This window comes from Trichogramma pretiosum, unplaced genomic scaffold (genome assembly GCF_000599845.2).
Source record: "Trichogramma pretiosum strain Unisexual culture from Peru unplaced genomic scaffold, Tpre_2.0 scaffold5, whole genome shotgun sequence".
Classification (NCBI taxonomy): Eukaryota; Metazoa; Arthropoda; class Insecta; order Hymenoptera; family Trichogrammatidae; genus Trichogramma; species Trichogramma pretiosum.
In genome coordinates this window covers 435,617-451,726 of record NW_019641672.1, presented here as the reverse complement: position 1 = coordinate 451,726, position 16,110 = coordinate 435,617, and the positions used below count along the sequence as shown (strand labels likewise).

Here is a 16,110-nt window from a genome sequence, read left to right as displayed (position 1 = left end):
TTGTTTTTTTATAATTATCGATTAGCAACAAGTCTCGGAATTACTTATAAATAGCCTCGAGTTGTAGATATTTTATAGCGATGTATTCTGTATTGTGTATATACGTTTTTTTATACGAATTTTTGTACGATGTTTTTTTGTATGATTAAAAAAGATTTTTTATATAACATGTATATGGCATTTGATTTTTACATGATTCATTCGATTATTTTTCAAGATGTACAAACAGCATTGATAAAAAATCTATTTCAGTTTTTCCATTAATTATTTACAAGATGTATTTGAAAATTGGAGTTACTGTCTTAGGATGATACTCCACCACTATACAGAACCAATTCAATCAACTTATTTCAACCCTATTTCTGTTTTTAAATATGGTATTCTCTCATACTCTGGCATTGACTGCCACAATTCTTCGGATACTTTGACCACTTTGTAGGACATAGCTTCCAATGATCGAAGACTCAGCAAAACAGACGCTCGTAAGACTTTAATATTTCGTCCAAATAACTCAGTCGGCTGAATCATAATTGCGACCCTGTGATATATATAAAAATATTTAGTGATTGAAATTCAAAATAATTTTTTCGTGCTATTTTTTCTGATGAACGCACCTGGTACAGTCTTCTGGAATTATCAGATCTTGTATCCTTGGAGATTCTCCTGAATCTGTAGATGTGGAATTTATGGCAATAGGCTTGTCATTTTGTAAAATCACAAGGTGATCTATAGAAGAAATATATTTCATTACTTCAAGTGTTGAATTTTTAAGTTATTTACAATCTACAGAAGTAAATATAATGTTTTACCTATGTTATGCCCTAATTCAGTCTTTACATTGTTTTTTATACAATTTGGTGTTCCCACGATGTGTTGAAGTAATGGTAGTAGTAAATTCTGCTTTGTTTCGTTAGAAGAAAATATTGTCTTGAATGAATCAATTAATTTATTTTCTGGCCATGGACCTGTATATTCAGGATACAAAGTCTTTACGCTTTGGTAAAGAGTAGCAAGTGTTTTGTGATATGTTGGAGATAAAAATCTAGGAATTTGATGTATAGCAAAAATATGACTGATTAATTTTGAGTCAAAACAATCTAGTGCCAACAAGTGCAGAGCACAGTAAGCTAAAGTCACATCATTTGGTAACAGATAGATATGTTCTAATGAAACTTTTTGCAATTTTTTCCATGAAGATGGTTTATAATTAGCATTAGATAAACCATGCAGGAGAGTTGAAACATTCAGTGGATGTGTATTGAGTAATGGTGGATTCTCACAACAAATATGTGATAAATATTCTAATAAATGTTGATTAATATGGTGCAGCTTATTCAAAGAATTTAAAATGTACATCGCTGGTTTATAATCCAAATCTTCTTGAATGCAATGCTTCAATAAATTATCTATGAGTATTGGATTATAAAATTCTTCTTTTCTAAAAATAAATATTGATAATTTAGTTTCAATATTTGGAATGAAAAGTACAGTCAATACACGAATTATTAATATGAATAAATGTTGATATATTAAATACTTGCCCAGATGCAACCATTTTCAATGTTTCAATTACAATACACACTTTTTCATGTGTTTTAAACATTTCACAGTTATCCAAAATTAAATTTTGAGCAGCAATAACAATATCCATGTGTTTAGGTGATATTGGTTCCAAAGAGCACATGGATAAATAAATATGTTTGGCTGCAATTGGATTTAAATTTGTTTTATGCTTTTCGAGACCATCAAAAATGTAATTTAAAATTTGTTCATTTTGTATTTTTTCCTCAGTCATGTACCAAAGTGCACTTTTTAATTCATTAACATGATCTCTGTCTACTTTTAGCATAACCTGAGCTTTGAAAACTTCTGGCAAAGCAGTTCTTATTGCTTCACTTAAAAAAGTTGGATTCATAGTTTTTAATCTATTATTTAAAGAATAAATGTGATTTAATTCCAATTCATTAATGGAATTTCTTATTAGTTGTAGAATTGATTGAAATATGTTAGAATTGCTTTGAACTTTGAAGAATTGCAGTACTCTAAAAGTTTGCACAACTTGAGGTAAACTCAACCTAGTCATATTCTTTTCTAAAATCATCAGCATTTTGTTGAAGTGAATACTTTTTTTAACTTCTTCAAAAGTAATATGTCTATTTTCCTTGTAGAATTGCTGCATGCTTTTCAGGGCTGTAACAATATGTTGCCCTTCAACAAGATCCATGTTAGACTGAATGTTTTGAAGAAGCCTATCTGGATCGTTGTCAGTGACAAGAATTTCTAACAATTCACTCTGAGACATGATTGATTTCATTGGGACTTCCACTGGAGCAGCTCCTATAAATTATCAAAATAAATTATGTCAATAATAAAAATATTGAGCTTTACTGATTTGTTAAAGTTAAATTTCATGAAATAATTACTCAATGTCAGTCTAGGATTAAATTTCAGGGACGACGTAGAAAATCTATAAGTGGGAATTCTTATGTGGTCCTTATGCTTAGTAACTGCGAACGATCTCAACAAAAAGATGAATCTTCTCCCAATTAACGACTTTGTCGTCATAATCATTTTCATTCAAACCGAACTGAGCGAAATAACAAGTCAGCTGTTTCACGCATTGATATTTCACAAGGCACAGACTATAATCGCGAGTACGCCACTCGATGACATGTTATATCAGTAAATTACTTATGATTTTTTCGGAGCACTTGTATTATTTTTGAATTGATAGAAAAAAATCGCTCTAAGGTTAAGGTATACCGTGCGTGTACAATTGAATTTTCGAAGCTTGCACGATCAACGATGGCACACTGCACACACGTTTGCACACGATTTCACATTATTATCGTCTACTATATTGCTTTGCAGCTGAGTAAGTGCAGTGGAGGGGAACCACTGTAAACATCATGCACGAACCCGCCACTAGTTCGATTTCGAACATAGTTTTACATACTATATATAATTGTGATGCGCACGACAGGTAAATATATTTGTGCATGCAGAGCAGAAGAATTAAACAATATGTCCTTGCGCAAATGAGAATGATCGCCTGATCGTTTAAAAAGTTTTATAATATTGCAAAGGTAAACGATAAGTTCGGGTTGATTGACCTGTTGTAGTTTAGTACTCTCTAAATTATGCCCCACTTAGCTCCTAACCAAAATGCAGAAAATTAAAATTTTAACAAATTGGGTTTTATTAGCAAATGACTAAGACTTAGATATTATAGAAGCTTTCTTCTTAATACAGAAATTACATTAATTCATAAACATGTTGTTAATAGTTGAAAATTTATTCAAAAAGAATTGTAGTCATGGAGATTACCAAACTTTATAGGCTTCAAATTTAAAAAAAAATTGACTTCACCCTTGGCTGAACTCTTACCAAAAAAGAATATTATGTAATGATCTAAAACAAGCTCTTATGAAGCTTAAATGAAATAAAAAAGTAACTGATAAATTCATAGGAATATATCAAGGAATAAAATGTGTGTCATTTTTATAAAATTGGTTAATTTATTTTTTGTTTTCATCTAACTACTTATAGATATATTTACAAATTTACAAGTCATAAGACAGCTAGTGTTGATAAGTCATCAGAAAGTGATTATTCATCAGAATCAGAATCCATATCTATGGATTGATCAGATTCATCGTCTTCATCATCATCGTCCTCATCATCTTCATCATCCTCCTCATCATCATCTTCGTCTTCATCATCATCATCATCATCATCATCATCATCATCATCTTCATCGTCATCGTCCTCATTCTCAACCTGATCAGAATCATCCAAATCATCGGAATCAATATCTAGAGATTCATCGTCCTCATTGGAATCCTCAGACATACAATCATCTTCTTCATCTAATTTATTGGCACTTGCTTTTTCATTTTTTTTAGCTTCACTTTCATTGGTTTTCTTTTCATTTTCTTTTTTCAGGACCATACATGTACCATCAGGTGCGACCAAAACTTTTACATTTGATTTATAAGTTGACAATTCTCCTTCAACTTCTTTATAATTCTTTGGTCGTTTAGGCTCTATTACAGGTACTGGTACATCATTTTTATTTTCTGAAAACAAATAATTAGTTTCAAAATTAGTGGTTTTGTTAATATAAACTTCAATTTGAGTGTATATGTTAAAAAATACATACTTAATGACATATAAATAGGAATAGACAAACTCAGAGGAGTTTTTATTCTCAGAGCACTAATATTTTCCCAACCACCAGGGAAATGTTTAGCCAAATCATCAGCTACTGCCAATATATTTTGAATGATTTGTTTAGGGCTCATTGCAGTATGACCAATTTCAACAGTACTGGAATTTCCAACAGCATGAATTTGCAAGGTTGTTTTATGCAAGGCCCTATTGATTTCTTCTTTTACTGATTTATCAAAATGGATTGGCACTGGACATTTTCTTTTTAGCCTAAATTGTTTACCTAACAAATGAGACATATGTCCAGCAATTCGGCCATCAACCAAAAAGAAATCATGGGAGTGTACAAGTTTTCGCCTTAATTCAAATTCTCTGAACTCAGTTTTCACTTGATTAATTGAATAAACTGCAATAGGACGTTCAACACCTTGTGCTTTCAAGAAATCTTGAGCATGGTCAATACTATCTTTAACCGGTCTTTTTCGTCCACGATTCAAATCTGCTACAAATAATGCAACATCATCAGTTGATGTGACCAAACTGTTAGGTAGTGTACTGAAAAAATACATTTTTTCTATTAGGATAGTAATAATATACTTAAATTATGATTAATATTAAGAAATAATGCTTCATAATAAAGATATAATCAAGTAATCTCATAAGGATCCATTGGTATTTTTAAGAAAATAATCATGTGAAAATAATACAATTATAGCTAATAAAAATATTTAAAGATAATAAAACTTACATTCTGTGTTGATGAAGTGGGACTTTTGGTACTTTGATACTAACAATTTGAAGATGAATTTTTGATGCTTCGTCTTGGAATAAATTTTTCTTTTGTTCTTCAGCACTTGATGAAACTTTTAGAAGTGCTTGAACACATTTCAAAAGCATTTTTTTATTTAATAGACTATCAGATTGAGACTCTTCAGAAGTACAGCTTGTCAGAATTTCTTCTGTTGCTACTTTATCAGCTTTTGGTACTGATGCAGCATTTTTTGGTGCTGATTTTTTCTGTTTCTTTTTCCCAACATTAGTTATTTTGTTTTCTATTACCTCAATTTTTTTAATGACAGGTTTTGAGGTATCTTTTTTCTCAACATTCTTTGCCTCACCCATTTGTTTCTTTGATTGGCTTTTAAGCTGAGGTCCTTTTGAAATAGAACTGGCAATATTTTTTGCTAACATTTCCTGTTTCTTGTTTAGAACATTTGATGATTTGTTTTTGGTTTTCTCAATCTTCGTAGCTACACCTTTTAAGACATCTTTTTTCTCAACACCATTTGTTTTAGCCATTTTCTTATTTGAAAGGCTTTTGGTTTGAGACCCATTTGAAGCAGAGCTTGTAGAAGTTTTTCCAGTTGCTACTTGACTTTTCTTTTCCTTTTCTGCTTTCGTTACTGGTGCTACAACTTTTGTTGGTAATTTTTGTTGTTTATTACTCGTAACATTGGTTTTCTTGTTTGTTTTATTTGTTTCTTGAATGACAGGTTTTGAGACATCATTTTTCTCAATACCGTTTGATTTTTTTTTATTCAATTTAACTTTAGGTTGAAATGCTTTTGAAACTAAGCTCTTTGGAGTTTTCTCTTTTCCTATGTCTTCTACCTCTGGTAATCGTATAAAATTTTTGGACAGAACCTTTTTCTGCTTCTTACTCATAGCATTTTGCAATTTGTTTTTTGTTTTTTCAACTTTCTCAACTACGCTTTTTGAGACGATCTTTTTCTCTGTAGTTTCTTTTTTAGCAAGACGCACCATGTTTGATATGTGAACTGGAAAAATGAATATCATTTGTTTAATTTCAAATTACTTACTATAATTAAGATTGGTGTTAAACAAGTAAGGCTTCATAATAAAATTTATAATCAAGGTATCTCATAAGGATCCATTGGTATTTTCAAGATAATAATCATGTGAAGTTCTTTGATAAAATTGAATCATTTTCTTACGATTAAAAAAATATTGCATACAACAGATAAAAGTTTAATTAATTTTGTAAATTCTAAGAGTTGCTTTTAAATTAATTGAATGATTTTTCGAGTGCTGAATGATTTAAATTTAACCTTAAATCGATTGAGGAGTAGCACGTGCACTTTACCTCGAGTCGACAATTGCTCGTAAAGAAATAGCTTCAATTTTAATAACTCAATTTTATCGCTAGGAATAACAATGTTAAATAATAATTTGAATACTTGTCACTTACCACTGAAAAGTGTTAAAAATTTCAACAAATTAACGTATCTTCACTGTACAACACGTAGATAGCTTGCTAGCACGTGTAGAAATACGCGGTAGAGAAGGCACAAGGCAGTGCTGCAGCTTGGGCCGGTGGCGGCGGGACGTGTCGACCGTTACACGAGCGAGACTAGCTCCACCGAGCGAGTGCACCGGCAGACATATACATCTCGATTGATCACGATTCTTGAGTCGATAAAAAAGGTCGTCGTTCTACTCGTTTGTACGCGCGCGACGGTTCAACCGCCGATGCCATTGATTTTTTCCATAAAATTATAGAGCGTGAAGTCGTATTAATGAAAAGTGACATTACAAGTTTGAACAATGCGTGAGTCGTGACACAGACCCGCGCGATGATGTAACAAATTTATCGATATAGTCCTAGAATAATCTCGCCAAATTCGTTCAGTTGTTTTATCATATTTACCCGCGATAGACACCAGTGGTTTAATTTTCAATAACTATAACTAATAAAAATCATGTCATCGGTAACCTCAAAATTATTCGTAAACATTTTCATCTCGAAAAAATAGTACTTGGATCGCGTGGGCGAGAGATGCCAAGCGTGGAATAATCGGAATCCATTTGACGCGCGAGATGTAAAACTCAATCCTACCTCGATGACGGGAATACTCGGAAGACTTTTCGGCGTATCACTGCAGAACGAGCTTCTCATCATGACGCTGCTGGGACTAGTGTGGCAATTTTATTCCCTGGCATATTTCATTTTATCGTCTATTTATTTACGTTCAAAAAAACATCAATTCGAACTCGTCAGGCCAACAGCACGCTGCATTGGAAACCGTTCGAGCTCATGTTGAGGCTGAACTCCATCAAGGACCTGGCGATCTCGGTGAACGGCGTCGAGCTCAGCGATGGATTCGCCAATAGCATGAAAAAACGTCGGTATATTGGCATTTTGAAATTCGAAACATGCAGCAAAACTGATGGTCGTTCGTTTTTGTGTTAACGCAGTGCTCGGCTTCATCGTGATAGTCAACTTCTCGTGCGGCATGATAAATCCGGCGACCTACCTGCTGAAGCTGTATCCGGTAATCACGTGGAGAGGCTCGGGTCTGCTGGTGCCGTGGCTCGTCACCCACGCGATCAACACCGTCCTGCCCAAGCTCATGACGATCACCGTCGCCTTCGTCTTTTACTCGGCTCGCGTCATATCGACGGCGTCGCTTACGGAATTTCTCGTCGTCGAGTCCATTAATATTCGTAAGCAATCTACGGAGTGCCATTTTTTTTTCAATTTTATTACTCGTGAACTCGTGGAGCCTTATAATTGCACTTATTTTCAGTGTTTGCCTGGTACCACTGGTACATGTTCTTGATGTTCTACATCGATCTGCGCGACATCGAGAACTCGAGGCTGCGTATCGCACACGGAGCCTTACCCAGAAGATCGAAATTACATTCGAGCAATCCCGATCTTCACAATTACTTGCAAGAATTTATCAACTCCGATTCGGTTTTGCAAAAACTGAAACGGGCCAAGTCGCTAGAATCCCTGACGACGGAGATCGCGAATCGAGTCAATGAGATCGACGACAATTCTACAACCAGTGACTCTGTTTACCTGACACCGGCAGAGAAATCGATGATAATACTCAATTTGACCAAGCAAGAAGTGGAAGAAGCTCGAAAACAAAAATCAGAATCGAGAATGTGCAGCAACTCCATTAACGACAGTACTTTGACTAACAGAAGCTTGGAAAGTGACTCTGAAAGCTCGAGTGTGTCAGAGCAAAATAAATGTTTGGTTGTTCCGCCCAATTCCGTAGATCAGATGGCAGAGAAGAAATCTTGCGATTGTAGCGCTCCAAGTTCCGATTCGGAGCGAGAGAGCGAAGACTTGGTCCTTTCCGTTTCGAAAAAAATAACGCGTCAAAGTGACGACCGGGAGGAGTTGGCTAGCAAACCAATTATATCGATAGAAACTAATATCCAAGCGAATTTTTTCCAAGTGAACAACTGCACCAGCTCTCGGAATCGTATGTTGGAGAATATTCTACCTGCGGTGATAGTCGCCGATCTTTCTACTCATTACGCTTTTAATAACGATGGCACGCAGGACTTGCAAACGTTGATGAAGGAAAATGCCGGTTTTTTGGAAAAGCTCTATGCTAATATGAACTACAATGATCGACCGCCGCAGAAATGCAGAGGAAGAAACTCGCTTCTCAACGATCAACCCAGTACCTCGAAAATGAATGACGATGAAAAGCATCTTGAAGATTTCAAGAATGACAGCGACGAAGAAAGTCCTACAAGACCAAGAATGTCGTTGCCCGAGGGCGATCGACAGGACCAATTAGGTTTTAACAATAGGACAAATCATAAAACAAGTCGATCCCACAGTTCAGTAGCGAATTTTCCCGAATCGATGAATCAATCGAAAAATGGTCAGAAACAACAAGCAATGGCTCTCAAATCGCACGATGATCTGAATAACGAATTAAGTAAGGCCGAAACATCGCAAAAGAGAAAAAAATCGATGATAACGAATTACACTAATAACGGCCTTTCGTTGAACAAGCCGAAAATTAGCCCATTTGAAAAGTTGCCGGAAAGTCATGAGGAATTTTTGCCAAGTAGTAGCGAGTCGTTTGAAATTGACACAGATAGTTCTACCATGTTATTTTTTGTGGACGATAGAAGCGATCACAATTGCGATGTCAACTGGTTGAAATGGAATCAGGGCAAAGCTCCGACAAACAATCAATCTCAGCAAGCCGATTTTCTCGCGGGTTCAAGCACAGACGAAGATGAATTCGATCGTCCCCGAAAGAGTGAATTTCGTAATACTGTTGAGCAAATCGATTTTTCCTTGGAACCACAAACGTCCAACTCGAACAAAAGCAGTCCAGTATTTCCGAGTTCGAACAGCAGCCACGTTCCGGAGACACGAGTATTAACCGACAGCGATACGCTATATATGTTGCAAAGTGCATTTTCATTTTGTGACGATAGCAAGCGCGGTTTCCAGATGGGCCCGGAGGCTAACGAGCCCTACCCAATTTTCCAGAGCGTAAGCTTAACCATCGATGAAGTGTTTAAAGCCAGTGATTGGCGCAATTTAGCTGAGATTCGTCCTCAACAGAATTCGGAGCCTGATTTTAGCGACGATGGTTTTTACCTTTTTGGTAACGACGAACCTTTACTGATGGGTGGCGGTGATACGAGAAATTTTTCGCAGGCAACTGCTGAAGTGCGAACCGAGCACACCGATGAATTCATACGTCGCAAAAATGCCTCGGTCGATTTGCTCAAAGAATTACAGGATTTAATAGATTCCTCGAAGCAGACTCTCGATGTCATCACCGGATCAAGCTCCCAACAATTGGCGACCAATATAGCCGATTACAAGGCCTCCTTAGATGATCTGAAGAAAAAGAGCGATAAGATTTACAGAGAAATGAAAAATCTTGAAGACGATTTCGGTGATGCTGGGACCAGCAATTTGAATCAATTACAAACAAGCAATGGAAAGAACGACAAAGAAAATCTGCTGTCAAAGTACATATCATTGATCGATAAGGACGATAGCGAAGACAGTGATGAGTTTGATCGAGCATTCAATTTCAAGCCGAGCGATAAAACTCTTAGGGACGCGCAAAAACATAAAAAAACATCAAAATTCGACGAGCTGGAAATGAAGAAGTTCATGCGTGAGCCAAAAATTGTTATGATGACGAACCATATTAGCCACGACGGGGCTCGTAATTTCGATAGCTGTTGCTCACATCAATCTCCAGTACCAGATGCTGCACCAGCTTCACGAGTGGAGAAGGTTCGACAGACCCCGATTTTGCCGACATTCCGCGCCAGAACGACTCGTTCTCAAGAGAAATTGGAAGAACATCGACAGTATTTGGAATCATCGGAAAGCATTGACAGGACAATACAAAATTGGAATAAAGACAGCGAGGAAAGTTTAAACACCGTACAAGAAGATTACGGTTATGGAAGAAAAAAATTACCAGCATCCGTCTCCAACAGTGATATGGAGGATTTTCCAGCGATTTGATTTTTCAGTAAGCTCTGTAATTATATTTAATTTTTTTTACAAAAAAATGTTTATTATAACAACGTACATTAGATGGCAACAATTATTGCAAAACTTACTTAACTTACATATTATAAATACGTTTGAGGTTTGATCTCGGTCAATCTTACGGGCTATAATACAATTAAGTACATCGTTGTCATTACAGGTACATAGATAACTAATACATGATAGTTTATTTTTTCATCTATAATGTAAGTAAAATACGAAATATTCATATTTTCATCGACCGCAAGATGAAAAATCGTTTTGTACCGATTGTCGTGTAGCAGGTCGTTTTAATGAATAGCTCGCGAATTGAGTAATTATAATATAGTGCTTAGCAGGTGACATCGAGGCTAGGCAATGAATCTGGCACGATGTAATTGGGGTCGCACACCGTATTCTTCACAGCTTCCTTGGCACTGGCTTTGAGAATTCGGAAATTAACTTCGTTCTTGTTCAAGTAGCCGTACAGGTACATGGGCAGTCGGTTGGACAGCACCCAGAGATTCTGATCCTCCTCGTGGTCCATTCGTATGTCGTTGGGAAAGACGAGAGAGATGTTGCTGGCCCCCACGACGCCCAGATTCTGGGGTATGTACTCCTTTCTCGTGTCCCAGCACCAGACCGAGTCCCTCGTGACCATGTTGAAGAACATGACGCCGTTGCGATCGATCGTCGAGCCCGACGAGTGTCCGTAGTCCTTGGCGCGCGGCTTGCCGACGGGCACGAACTTGTCCGAGCTGTTCTCGGCGGTTCTCTGATCTCGCAGAGCCGACAGGGGTACGGCGAATTCGCGAAAACTCGACATAGGGTGGAAGAACATGGTCTTTTCGTAGTTGACGTCGACAGGGGTCAGGGCCAGGCCAAAGAGGCCGTCGGTCCATTGGAATTCGAGTCCGTGCAAATTGAACTTGGACGACAGTGGGTCGGGGAAGAAGTAATGATGCTGAAGGCGATAGGACGAGTCGTTGAAAAAGTCGTAGACCACGAGACCGAATCGCCAAACGTCGGCGGCGTAGGCAACGGCTCGCTCGCACTCGTCGTTTTTCACGTCGACTATGATGTTCGAGTAGAGCGAGTCTTCTTTTATCTGGTCGGGTGGCAATGTGTAAGCTTTGATCAATTCGTCGGTGTACAAGTCGAATACAAAGATGGTCGGTGGACAGATCTGTTTGGGTTCGGTAGTGATGTCTATTTTACCCGAATCCAATACCCACAAACGGTCGCAGTCGTCTATTTGCATTCTGAAGACAGATGTCAAACCCTGGCAGTTACCTGCGGATATTCAATTATTTGTTTTTATTATCAAATTTTTCTCAAGTTTTTAACAATTCGGTATGTGAGTATACCTAGATGGTGCCATCTCCAGTCTGGGTACGGTTTTAGTTTTGGGCTCCTGTCATCAGAATTGGTCGATATAGTCGCTAAAGTAGCAGGTATTCCCTTCTTCCACCTCGGCAAACTCACGAAAATTCGGTCTTTGGAAATCTCAAGACCCAGAGGTAGATTGTTTTCGGGGATGAACGTACCCGCGTACAGTAGACTTCGACGGTCTTCGTCGTTGTCGAATTCGTAGTCGACTGTTTTCCAATAATAAGCCTTCGAAAGCAAAAAATCCCAACGAGGTTAGCCTGTAACGAAGAAAAAAATTTAAAAAAACTCCTCGGCTTACCAATTCCATGGCTGGTCCGGCATATTCGTCTTTAAATCCACTATCCTTCGGAGGCTTGAAAGAGTGACTGGGATTGTAAAACCTTTCACTTTGATTCAAGCGATTGCTGTTCTTGGGAGTTTGAACGATGCTGTTGGAGTTGACTCCCTTTTGATTGTCCAAGTTGCGCTCCTTCTTCTTCGTGTCGAGGTGATTCGATTGGGTAGAGGAAAAATTCGGATCTATCTGAAAGCCGTGCGGCCTCTTGGTTATCTTGGAGCCCTCGACGTTATCGTAATTGTGGTTGCTCGGAAAGTCGCAATCCGAGTGGGCCGGCGGCTCCTCCTGCCCAAACGCCGGATCGTCGAAGGATGCAGTCGTTGGCTTGAGGAAATTTCATCAATGTATTTATTGATCCTTGACTCGGTATACGGCGATATCGATCATAAATCGGAACTTTTTTCGGCTCGCGTATCTTATGATACATCGGGAGAGAAGCTATACAAGTCCAACGACGATGCGAACACAAAGAGCGCAAGATCAAAAACGAGATGTAAAGATATAAAGGCGATATTTACGCAACTCACGTACATCACGTTTCATATGTTCGGTGCTCGTATTATATGTTATACAGTCGGTAGACAATAGGCGAAAAAAATCACAATCCAAATGGCAGACAGCCGAATAATATGAGATCGATTTCTCCGATACGCGCAACAAGGATCACGATCGTAAAATATCCTGTCCTTAATTTTTCGTCCCGTCGCGTTTGTGTATGTATACGATGCACGTGAGCTCCTCGCCCGTTGCGGGCCAAACAATCGCTCGTAAATAGCACTCGCTCGCGTTTCTCGCATTTCGACCATTTGACTTTTGCGCCTCTTCGTCTAAATAAAATTTCAACCTTCAATGATCCGATTAAATATATTTTTTTTAGATATCGTGCGTAATTATTATATCACCGAGAGCGAGAGAAAAACAGAGAAAAAGAGAGAGAGAGAGAGAACAGTACTCACCATGACAAAATCAGTGACGGGAGACGACGTGATGGACGGCAACGGCGGTGCCTCCAGCTCCTGCGATATTTGAGAATTCGGCCGGCTCGTGGTATCGGCCAGATCCTGAAAGCCCAGAAGCGACAGCGTCACCAGCCACGGCACTATGTTGTTTGCCATCCCTGCAATTCCAGAAGGGAACGGCAATGCGTTAATTGTGTATGTGGGAGGAAAAAAATTACAACCCGCACCGTTGACGTATAATAAACGCGTTATATCGGTTCGTTTCAGTCGTTGAATTTCACCAGCACTGTGTCAAAAATTGTATAACGTCGACACGCGATAATAATTAATTAATTATATTAAAAATAGGACGAACGAGACGTACTCGATTATGTATGCGTATATCGAATGAAATCGGTGCACTTTGAACTCGATGGGTGATAAAATGTATCGGGCGCGCGCGTACGTGTGCAGCCGCGGTGATCGCGCGATTCGGATGTGCCGAATACTCGTTTAGGAATGGCACTAAGGTGGTGCGCCGCTGCGCGTGAGAGACGACGACGACGACGACGACGAGACGTTTGTGTTTCGTTGGCGTGTGCCGCCGGTCCGCGTGCAAACTTTCTTCTATCCTGCACCGAGCTGCTCGTGCGGGATATATATAAAAGCACTCGAGTTTCGCGCGCGCAGCGGCTCCGCGGATGAACCTCTCGCGCATATAGAAATCGTGAGTGTAGTGTCTATCGCGTCTAGAGGATTCCTCTCTCTCTCTCTCAATCTGTCTTCTCTGTCTCGACTCTTGGCTACATAGACGAACTATCGGGGATAGGGCAACGCGAGACGGAGAGAGTCCTCTCGGCGAGCGCGAGCAATATATCTATACGTATCCTAATGCGAAAACAAGATTTTCGCGGGTCGCCCTTCTTTCCTATACTCTCTCTCTCTCTCTCCGCTCTTACTCGGGCTACAGGCAGCTATTCTTTAGATATATTCTATGTATGCGCGCATCCTTGCGGCTGACGATGCTCTGCACTGTGTGTGCAGCTCATTTAGCGATGGGTCATTGGCAATGTACCTCCTCAATGGGAAAGCGTTTGGCGCACGCAATCTGTTCGACGTTGTGCTGCATTATACGGAGCACGTAGTACGTGTAGCACGAATATTTATCGCTCGGATGTGTCATTCGGCGAGCTGCTTCGCCATCGAAAAGACCTCCAGTCTTACAGTGAGAAGTTTCTCATTCAGAAAGTTTCGCTCGCGATCCTTTAGAATTAAAACCTACTTAGTGCCATCTCGCCATTGAACGAGAACGAAGTAAAAAAAAAAAGAAGAGTAGACTTGTATCGCGACGCCATAATATATAGGAAAATAATAGCCGAGTCCTGCCGTCGCTTTTCTATTCAATTTTCACTTGCATAATAACCATCAGAGAGGCGCGCGCGCGCGAGATGAGTCTGCTGCAGCTGCACGCGGCACATTATTATACGGCGCGACCGATTACTTTCGGATGTGCAGAGGAAGAGAGGAAGATAAAAAAGCGGCACCGCACGACAATCTCATTTTCGACTATAGTCTCTCAATTATCGATAAATTTTCGCCGTAATTACCAAGTGCAGGCGAGCGTCCCCCTCAAGAGAGTAGATGTAGCATGGAATTATAAAGCAATCTGGACTGCGTTTTGTGTATCTATCGCGGGGCTGCTACGTTCACTTTTACTTTTTGTATACATTATATGTACACGCGGTAATTATTGTTAGGTACCGCGTCGTACACATAATGTATACATTGTTTAAAATTGAAACTTCACGGCGGTAAAACGACGTTTTTTTTTAATATTTATTGCGCTGCACAGATGCGCGTAAATTATCGCAAGGATGATTTACTACTCACATGGCTTCGGTGGATAGTTCCACGGCTGAGCGCCGTAATACTTGTCGACAAAGTCCTGATGATATCGGTAGATCGGATCCGGATCGGAGTGCCAGAGATTCGCGACGTGGGCAGAGTCCAGTTCGCTCTCGAGTTTCCGTCTTACTCTGTCGCTGCTGCTACTCCTCGACGTCGTCGTCGGTGTTCGGATCCGGTGCTTGCGACTTCTTCCGTGCGTTTTTCTTCGATATTTCTGAAACATGATCGCGCATGCTCTCGGCCAGAAGATACCTTTTCACCCGCGCACACTCAAATTTTGATTCATAGGTTCATTATTATTTAGATTTTTTTATGTATCGCAAGAACCACAAAAACGATATCTACACTGCAACGAGGTACACCTGTGCATTAGAGAGCAGAGAGCTCGTATCGAGCAGCAGTGCACCCGACGAATGAAAACCAAAAAAAAAAAAACCACACGCGCGATATTCCAGTCCGGCATCCGACGCGAAACTACGAGAATTTGTTCGCGTTATAGACCGCACAGGCCATATGCATTGTGTGTAGCAGCGCACTTACGTGTGCAGTGCGAATAGGCGAACGATGTCTAGATGTATGCGTTACGCTACGTTCGCGCCCAATAGAAAATAGCCCAAGTATGGCCAACGCGATATGCATGCATTATATTGCATTGTAGTGTGTCCAGAGGCTGGGCACTCGAGCGCGAAAGTTCAATTATAATAAGCCGTGCGTGTAGGAAAGAAACCAGAAGAAAGGAGTAAAAAATTATCAAAGTCTATATATAACGTTGTATGTTGTTACGCGGGTGCACGAAAAAAAAGGCGCGTAGGCAGTAGTAGTGTCGCGAACGTCTTGACCAGTACCGAGCGACTGAGACAATTACATTATCGCGCCTACCAAACTCGACGCTCGTAACCCAGTTTTACGGGGCCTCTCTCGCTGCTGCTGCTGCTGCTGCAGGTACTGCACATATATAAAATCGCACGACACACTCGCGTATATATCGTTATGTACATATACATATATAGGCACACATGTAGTACTTGTATAGAATGCTCGTGTGCATGCTCGCTGCGCTGGCGTGTACGCGATTTCACGGC

At 39.5% G+C, this 16,110-nt stretch overlaps 3 protein-coding genes across 3 annotated transcripts; all 3 read right to left on the bottom strand.

Annotated features, from left to right (window-relative positions):
• Nucleotides 1-246: 246 nt before the first annotated feature.
• LOC106650573 lies at nucleotides 247-3,055 on the bottom strand. Its single transcript, XM_014368668.2, has 5 exons — nucleotides 2,424-3,055; nucleotides 1,542-2,337; nucleotides 810-1,438; nucleotides 615-726; nucleotides 247-538 (listed from the first exon to the last, which is right to left on the bottom strand). Exons 1-5 carry the CDS (start codon nucleotides 2,575-2,577, stop codon nucleotides 346-348), a joined length of 1,884 nt encoding a protein of 627 aa, XP_014224154.1. The 5' UTR covers nucleotides 2,578-3,055; the 3' UTR covers nucleotides 247-345.
• A 463-nt stretch (nucleotides 3,056-3,518) lies between these two features.
• On the bottom strand, nucleotides 3,519-6,470 carry LOC106650273 (ribosomal L1 domain-containing protein CG13096-like). Its single transcript, XM_023460461.1, has 4 exons — nucleotides 6,380-6,470; nucleotides 4,919-5,948; nucleotides 4,163-4,725; nucleotides 3,519-4,079 (listed from the first exon to the last, which is right to left on the bottom strand). The coding sequence occupies exons 2-4, from the start codon at nucleotides 5,932-5,934 to the stop codon at nucleotides 3,610-3,612; spliced, it is 2,049 nt and encodes a 682-aa protein (XP_023316229.1). The 5' UTR covers nucleotides 5,935-5,948; nucleotides 6,380-6,470; the 3' UTR covers nucleotides 3,519-3,609.
• Nucleotides 6,471-10,600: 4,130 nt separating this feature from the next.
• On the bottom strand, nucleotides 10,601-15,904 carry LOC106650572 (protein yellow-like). The gene is made up of 5 exons (XM_014368667.2): nucleotides 15,011-15,904; nucleotides 13,139-13,299; nucleotides 12,144-12,506; nucleotides 11,821-12,070; nucleotides 10,601-11,746 (listed from the first exon to the last, which is right to left on the bottom strand). Exons 1-5 carry the CDS (start codon nucleotides 15,249-15,251, stop codon nucleotides 10,806-10,808), a joined length of 1,956 nt encoding a protein of 651 aa, XP_014224153.1. The 5' UTR covers nucleotides 15,252-15,904; the 3' UTR covers nucleotides 10,601-10,805.
• Nucleotides 15,905-16,110: the final 206 nt, after the last annotated feature.